The sequence below is a fragment of the Colletotrichum aenigma genome, assembly GCF_013390185.1.
Source record: "Colletotrichum aenigma strain Cg56 chromosome Unknown KSG_Cg56_contig13, whole genome shotgun sequence".
Taxonomy (NCBI): domain Eukaryota; kingdom Fungi; phylum Ascomycota; class Sordariomycetes; order Glomerellales; family Glomerellaceae; genus Colletotrichum; species Colletotrichum aenigma.
In genome coordinates, this window is record NW_023500919.1 from 277,930 (window position 1) to 278,894 (window position 965).

At 60.0% G+C, this 965-nt stretch overlaps 1 protein-coding gene across 1 annotated transcript; it reads right to left on the reverse strand.

The window, feature by feature from the left end:
* Window positions 1-289: 289 nt before the first annotated feature.
* CGCA056_v015017 (uncharacterized protein) lies at window positions 290-550 on the reverse strand (the record flags this gene model as incomplete). Its single annotated transcript, XM_037330258.1, has 1 exon — window positions 290-550. The coding sequence occupies one exon, from the start codon at window positions 548-550 to the stop codon at window positions 290-292; it is 261 nt and encodes an 86-aa protein (XP_037171354.1).
* Between the last annotated feature and the right edge of the window lie 415 nt (window positions 551-965).

Consider the following 965-nt stretch of genomic DNA (forward strand, 5'->3'; position numbering starts at 1 on the left):
TTCGCAGCGTTCCTCGCAGGGAAGCTCCTGCTTCAGGGAAATTCGCACTGCACAGCAGGTGGTCACAGTCACAATAATTGTGCGGTACCATATGCTCTGGATGGTATGGGCTGGGATGCCAGGCGGCGAATACAGGTTTTCAGGGCTACATATCAACAGCGCTCTGCAGCTGCATGAGTCTGACCAGTCTGCCAAAATCCACAGTTCCACAATTCAGTCCCCCACACCCAGAATCCGTCATGTATGGCGTTCCTCCGCTCGAACCCAAGCGCACGCCCAGGGATAGCGGTTAGGCGCCTGGTGGCTTGTAGTCGCTATCATCGTCATCGGCATTGCGGCGTTTGCGCTTCTTGCTTGGGCCGGCGGCGACGCTGCCCAACCGGAACTGGGCCAGCTGGACGCGGAATGTGAAGCGAAGTCGCGCCAACCAAGCGCGCTCAGTCAGGCCGGTCTGGGCAGACATTTTCGCCCAGTAGGCAGCGACAACGTCCAGGTCGACTCGCTTTGAGAGCTTCCACTTCTCGACGGCACCAGTCCGCACCTTGTACATGACGATGAGGCCATTCTTGGGGTGCACGCCGGCGCGCGCGTTTGTGATCTCGGCGGCAGGGGCTCTGGGACTGGTGGCAACTACGGCGTGGCTGTCCTCGGTCGGCTTCTAGACGGCTGCGGCGGCGCTGGTCGTGCTGTTCGTGGTCGCAGCCCGGGTCTCGGTCGGGTGCGATTTGTTGCCGGCGGTGAACTTGAGGGTAGTCTGGTGGAGCTTGTTGCCCTTGTACGCTGTGAGATGGAAAAAATATGCGTCAGTCTTCGATCGGACAGGCATTGGGGATTCTGCGGACGGGCTGGTACTCACCGGCGGGCTCAGTGGCAGGAGCCATCGTGGCGATGCTGATGCGACAACGGAGGAAATCTCGACCTCTTGGTAGGTAGGCTCCTGGTAGATAGAGCGACCTGAAGACTCG